Raw genomic sequence first — 7,363 nt, 5'->3', positions numbered from 1 at the left:
CAGGATTGAACATTGTTTTGTTCTGCTGTGCATAGGGTCACTATGAGTCGGTTCCGACTAGATGGCACCTGACAACAACAACAACAATTTTCATTTAAGTTAGATTGAACCACAAGGTTGGTGGTTCAAACCTACCATCCACTCCTCAGCAACCCTATACGGATCGCTATGGGTTGGAACCAATTCAATGACATTTAACAATAACAACTTTCATCTAGCATCTGAGGAATGACCTTGGGAATCTTCACTACTAATTTCAGTTCTTACGAGAATTTTGCAAATAATTCTATGTGTTGAGTGCACAGAGACTCCTGTTTCCTCATAAATCTAAAATTTAAACATCTTTATACTAGAATTTGGGCAGCAGTAGGTCTGTAGAATAGCATTGTGCTGCAGACCATAAAGGGAGATTAGGAGAAATCGACAGATGCTCCTAGGCAGAAAGATAAGGATTGAAAACCTTGGAAACCCTATAAGGGGTCACTATGAGTCAGACCTAACTCTATGGTACTTTACAACAGCATCAAAATGCTAGAATCTACTTATTATTTTAAATATATTTGTATAAGTAGTAAATACTGTTCCAATTTTGTTAAATAGATCTGATGGTTATGAGAGACACTTGGATGTATATAAGCATGCAAGCCAAATTAATCATGCTTTATTTTTTTCCTCTTAAGCTACAGACTAGCTCCTCAATATCAATTCCCTGTTGCTTTGGATGATGTCTTTGCTGTAGTTAAACACTTTCTACAAGATAAAATTCTTGAAAAATATGGAGTGGATCCCACCCGAATCTGTATTTCTGGAGATAGTTGCGGAGGTTTACTTGCAACAAAAGTGATTCAACTGGTATGTTATCCAGTGCACACAGACACCCACAGTGATTTGGACACAATAAAATGATTTCGTTTATACTACTTTAATAGGTTTTGTATTTTACTATACAAAAAGGGAGCCGCTTTATTCCTTATTAGTCCTTATTGTATAATTTTACCTTTAAACGTTGTTTTGTAGGCATTGGAGCTATAATGCTAAATAAATTTCTTATGTACACTGTCAGTTTTAAGAAAACATTCTATGTGTTTCAGAACTACCATTTCATATGACAGGGGTTTTGTTGTCATCTTTAGGTGTTTTGTAAACTGCCAAGCATTAGGCATTGTTGTATCCCCTGTTGTGAACATTGTTGTTGCTAGATGCTGTCAAGTCTGTTCGAACTCACAATGAAACACTGTTGTGTGCCATCCTCACAACTGTTGCTACTTTAGAACCCATTGCTGCTGGCACTGTATTAATTCATTTAATCGGGTGTGGGGGGGAAGTCTTCCTCTTTTTCTCTGACCCTCCACTTAACCAAAAGGAGCTCTGGTAGCGTAGTGGTTACGAATCGGGCTGTGAACCTTAAGGTCAGCAGTTCGAAACTACCAGCTGCTCCGCGGGAGAAAGAGGAGGCGTTCTGCTCCCGTAAAGATTTACAGCCTCGGAAACCCTGTGCAGGGTCGCTATGAGTCGGAACCGACTCCACGGCACACAACCACTTAACCAAAATGATGTCCTTCTCCAGGATAGATCCCTCTTGATAACATGTCTGAAGTGTGAGACACAAAGACTCACCATCCTGGCTTCTAAGAAGCATTCCATCTGTACTTCTTCCAACACAGATTTGTTTATTTTTCTGCAAATCCATGGTACTTTTTATATTCTTTCCAACATCATAACTCAAATGCATCAGTCCATCTATGGTATTCCTTATTCATTGTCCAAATTTCACATGTATACGAGGCTATTGAAAATACCCTGGCCTGGTCAGGTGCACTTTAGTTCTCAAACTGACACCCTTGCTTTTGAATATTTTAAAGAGCTACGGTGCAGCAGATTTGCCTAATGCAATATGTCATTTGATTTCTTGACTCTTGTTTCCATGAGTGTGGATAGTAGATCCAAGCAAAACGAAGTCTTCGTCAACTTCAATCTTTTCTCCATTTATCATGATATATTAGTACAGTTGTTTGTGAGGCTTTTTGTTTTCTTTACATTGTGGTGCAATCCATACTGAAGGCTGTGAAATACTAGAAAGTGCCATTATGTAACATGTAAGTCATATATACAAAAGAATAGAAGATAATTTTGGTCTCATGTTGATACTCTTGCTTTGTAAAGTTAATTGTTAGTTTTCTAAATAATCAATACATTTGGAAACTGGATTTGGTTCATTGCATAATTCCATCCTCCCAACCCTTTGTCCCTGTGGAAGGAAATTAGGAGTAGCAGTTGCTGTTGTTGCTATTGTTCGGTGCACGTGAATTGGCTGCAACTCATAGCGATCCTATGCGCAACAGAACAAATACTGTCTGGTCCTGCTTTACCCTCACAGTGGTTGCTGTGCTTGAACCCATGGCTGCTGCTACTGTGCTGGTACATTTGCTTGGGGTCATTCCTCTAAGTTGCTGTCCCTCCACTTTTCCATGTGGATCAAAGCAAACTGAAGTACTTGACATCTTAAATCTTTACTCCATTTATCATGATGTTATTTACTGGTCCAGTTGTAAGGACTTCTGTTTTCTTTATAGTGAGGTGCATTCCATAATGAAGGCTGTGATCTTTGATCTTCATCAGTAAGTACTTTAAGTCCGTCTTCCATTTCAGCAAGCAAGGTTGTATCATATGCATATCGCAGGTTGCTAATGAGTGTTCCTAAACCTTGATGCCATGTTTTTCTTTGTATAATCCAGTTTGTAGGAGTATCTGCTCAGCATACAGCTTGAATATGTTTGATGAAAGAAAGCATTCCTGGTGCAAATCTTTGCTTAATTTTGTCCATTCAGTGTTCCCTTGTTCTGTTTCTATTGAGTCACCTCTCTTTGGAAAGGGCATGAATCTATTCCAGTTGGTCGGTCATGTAGCTGACTTCCAAATATCTTGGCACAGGTTAGTTGAGTGCCTCTTTGCCATATCAGTTTGTTGAAAGATTTCAATTTGTATCCCACCAATTCCTGGAGCCTTGTTTTTTGCCAATAATTTCAGTGCAGTTTGAACTTCTTCCTTCTGTTCCTGATCATATGCTACAGTTGAACATTGATCATTTATTGTTGTTACTCTATGTACTCTATGTATTCCTTCTATCTTCCTTTGATGCTTTCTGCTTCATTCAGTATTTTTCCCATAGACACTGGGTAGTTAACTGCAAGGTTAGTGGTTCAAATCCACTAGCTGTTCCACACAAACCCTATACAGAGTTGCTATGAGTCAGAACCAACTGGACAGCACTTAACAACAACAATAACAACTCAATGCATACCAATATGTAGAGAGTATGACTGTATCTTGATAAATAACAAGCCACCATGAATGAACCCCACTGTGTTGTAGCTATCCATGATGTAACTTCCTTTAAAATATGACTATAGTATTAGAAATCTAATATACAAGTGGTATATGCCGTTTCAGTGCAATGATATGAACTGGATTATAACATTTTAGTGAATGCATCATACTAATATTTTTACTATGCATCACATTTTCTACATGAAGAATATTTCATCTATTCTACCAAAAAAAAAAAAAAAAAAAAAAAAAAACCCAGGTTTTTTAGTCATTTGCAATGTAAGTATTATGCTTGACCCTTGAATTACATAGCAGACCCACTTATACATGGGTCTTCTTAGAAACACCATGTGACACTAATCATCTCTATATGAACACTTTGTCCCCCCAGGAAATTGCTTATCATAGTAAAATGTGATGTCTTGCAGCTCTTGTATATTTTTCATCTTGTTTAACACACTACCTTGAATAACACTATGGGTTCCATACTTAGATGCTGGAAATGTACCTAAGAAACAGAGAAAAGTCATGACATTAAGAGAAAAGTTGAACTCTTGATATGTACCATAGATTGAGATCTGCAGTTGGCCATTTTGAGATAAATGAATCTAGTATGAAGACCATTTTTTAAAATGAAAGAAAGTTTGTGTAATTGTTGCTGCAGCTATTCAAGCAGACACAAAAATCTTGTACTTCTTTGTGAAATGTCTTTTTATTTTATATTGAAAATGCAAGTTTTATGTGTGTGAAAGATATAATACATAGAACAAACAAAAATAAGAGGGAACTTCAAAAAGTTCATTGAAAAATTCTATTATCTTTTAATTCCATTTCTCCACGAACTTTTATGAAACCCTCTTTTATGTGTTAATTGACTTTATGCTTAGGAGTAGAATATTAGTAGTCAAGTTTTGGGGAAGTCAAAAGTTATACGTGAATTTATAACTGCATAGGGAATTGGTGCTCCTAACCCCTGTGTTCTTCAAAGGTCCACTGCATATTAAATTATTATCTATGTTGTTTTTTTGCTTAGATGCTGACTTACAGCAACATCAGAACAAAACACTGCCATCTTCACCTTTGTTATTATGTTCAAACACATTGTTGTAGCACTGTGCCAATCCATCTCACTGAGGGTCTTACTCTATTTGGCTGGCCAAGCGTGATATCCTTTCCCAGTGACATATTTTTTGGGCATGTTATTGTCTATATTAATATATTAAATGTATGCTAAATTGCATCTGGAATCCTGGTGTGGTACTGTAAGGTAACACTGGGCTGCTTGCTGCAGGGCTGGTTTTCAAACCCACCAGACACTCCTTAGAAACCCTACACAGGACCACAATGAGTCAGAGAACCAACTCAGCAGCACTTAACAATAACAACAGCAACAACACATTACATTTGGGAGTATGCCAAGGATACTTCTAAATTTCAAATTATAAATGTTATTGCTGCCAACAAGTAGAACATAACTGTGTCCATAAATGCTGTACAGTTGAAACATGACTTAACAGAATTCTTTGCAATAGTCTACTTATTCACATTAGCTTTGCTTTGGCACAGAGTCTGGGACTCTCTTTGCCATTTGTTGTTTACCAGGACGTGTGAAAGAGTATATATATAACCTTGCATTTGTATCATGGCAAATAGCATTGCTGGTAGGTTCTGCTTCATCAGCTGATGTGGATATACAAGACAGGTTTTCTCAAAATGTATTAATATATTTTGTCCTTGCCTAGTAACGGTTCATGTTGGACCCAGTAGCAAATTGACTGAATGTAACAAGACTCAACAGTCCATCGTTAGCTCTTTATTTTATTAGAAGGAAATAGTATACAGCCAAGAGGCATACTGAAATAAATAGTTTCAACTTGGGAGGGTACCATAGAAGACAGATGTCAATGAAGTTGTTGAAGTGTTAGAGGTGTCATATCTTAAACAACCTTGTGTGGGGGTGCTCTTCGTATGCTCCGTGAACTTTTTATTTAGACAGTACATTCTCACACTCTGTCACTGGAATCAATTTCCCTTCCCTTCCACTGATGTACTCATTTTTTTCATGTGTCTTGTGTGCTTGGCATCTAAGGTACTTCACTTTGGGCAACTGGTGACCCTGTTTTATTGATGCCTTAAAACATGCTTACCTTGCTTACTGGGTAACCTGTCCTTGTTCAGGGCTATTTGGTAGTATTCTGTATTGCTTCAGGTTTTCTGGAACAAGCTAAATACCAAGCACTGGTATCCATGGAAGCTACTACTTTGAATGGTCCTTGAAGGCAAGAAGAGTAGTTGAGTGCAGGGCCATGTTTTCTATGGAAAATTTAGGAGGAGAATCTGATCCTTCCTTCTTGTAGTTTGTGGTGGCTGCCAGCATTCCTTGGTGTGTATTCACTTGTGACTGCAGCAATCCAGCTTCTGTTTCTAGCTTCATAGTGCCTTTACCTCTGTGTGTGTGTCAAATCATCCATACCTCTGTCTGATAAGAAGACATGTGATTGCAACTATGGTCTACCAATGTAATAGAGGATGATCTCTTCAACCGAATACTCTTTATTTAACCACATCTTCAAATACCATTTTTCAAATAAGGTAACATTTGCAATTTCCAGACATTATGATCTGACATATCTGTGTTGCCATATTCAGTTTACTACAATATTGATTTAATTGGTATAATTTTATATACCTACAACTGCTCATGAAGTCTTGGTGTGACAATGTGGCATAATGAACTGGACTGCAAGTTTGGTTTGAATTGCAAGGTCAGCAGTTCAAACTCACCAGCATCTCCTCAGAAACTCTATAACGGGTTTCTGTGAGTCAGAAATGACTTGATGGCACTTAACAACAACAACAACAATAAATGCTCATAAGATGGGAGTAATACTTTCTCCTCTTAAAGTTTGTTGTTGTTGTGTAACGTCAAGTTGGTTCTGACTTATAATATTTTGCTATAGTGTCTCCAAGAATTTCTGGTGGGTTTGAACTGCTGCCCTTGTAGTTAACAGTCCAGTGCTTATCTTACAGTGCCACACCAGGGATCTTCTAAAGTTTAGGTGCTTTAAAATGACTCACTTTTGCTGTGTTCTTTCAGATGCAGAATAATCCAGAATTCAAAGATAAAATTAAGGCACAAGCTTTGTTATACCCTCACTTACAGATAATTGATACCTCCACACCATCTTACCAAGAAAATAAATATGGTCCAATACTATCAAAGGATTTGGGGATTCAGCTTGAATGTCTATATTTGACCACGGATAAAAGATGTATCGAAGCAGTTGAAGCAAATCAGCATATGCCTGAGGAATCAAGACATCTGTTCAAATTCGTTAACTGGAGTATCTTTCTTCCTGAAAAGTTTAAAAAGAACCATGTTTACTCAGAACCAATTCTGGGAAGATATGACTTCAGAAATCCAGCACTTATGGATAGTAGGTTATCACCCTTATTGGTCAGTGATATTGAGTTACAAAAATTGCCACTAACCTATATCCTTACCTGCCAGTATGATATCCTAAGAGATGATGGACTTATGTATGTCACACGACTGCGAAATGTTGGTGTTCAAGTTACTCATGACCATATAGAGAATGGATTCCATGGAGCACTGGCGTATATGGGATCAATGGTGCATTTACGTATAGGAATTAGACTAAAAGATAAGTATATTAGTTGGCTAGATGAAAATCTATAAATACTTACTATACAGAGTTACCTAATCATTTAGCATATAGTAATTGGAATATTATATCTTGTGGTCCTATTCATTTAATGGAAAAGTGATGGTATTTATTTTAGATAAACCTAATTCTGAAGCATAATCCTAATTTTTACTGTATCTTTGATTAAATTATTTAATTTCCGTTATCTTAGATCTCACTAAAACAGTGATATTCATGGCATTGTTTCAATTAAATACCACTTATTCTACTGGAGTCCTGGTGTGGCACTGTGGGTTAATGTGCCAGACTGCAAAGACATTTGAACTTCAAGGTCGGCAGTTCAAGCTCACCAGCTGCTCCTTGAAAAC

At 37.3% G+C, this 7,363-nt stretch overlaps 1 protein-coding gene across 1 annotated transcript in view; it reads left to right on the top strand.

Moving 5' to 3' along the window:
• Positions 1-7,027, top strand: part of LOC102825389 (arylacetamide deacetylase-like 2-like) — a 34,467-nt gene extending 27,440 nt beyond the window's left edge. Inside the window, exons 4-5 of the mRNA XM_006867976.1 lie at positions 681-852; positions 6,425-7,027. Coding sequence (XP_006868038.1) covers positions 681-852; positions 6,425-7,027 — 775 coding nt within the window. The remainder of the gene's footprint in view (positions 1-680; positions 853-6,424) is intronic.
• The last annotated feature ends 336 nt before the right edge of the window (positions 7,028-7,363 follow it).

The sequence above is a fragment of the Chrysochloris asiatica genome, unplaced genomic scaffold (genome assembly GCF_000296735.1).
Source record: "Chrysochloris asiatica unplaced genomic scaffold, ChrAsi1.0 scaffold00113, whole genome shotgun sequence".
Taxonomy (NCBI): Eukaryota; Metazoa; Chordata; class Mammalia; order Afrosoricida; family Chrysochloridae; genus Chrysochloris; species Chrysochloris asiatica.
This window is presented reverse-complemented; position numbering and strand designations above follow the sequence as displayed.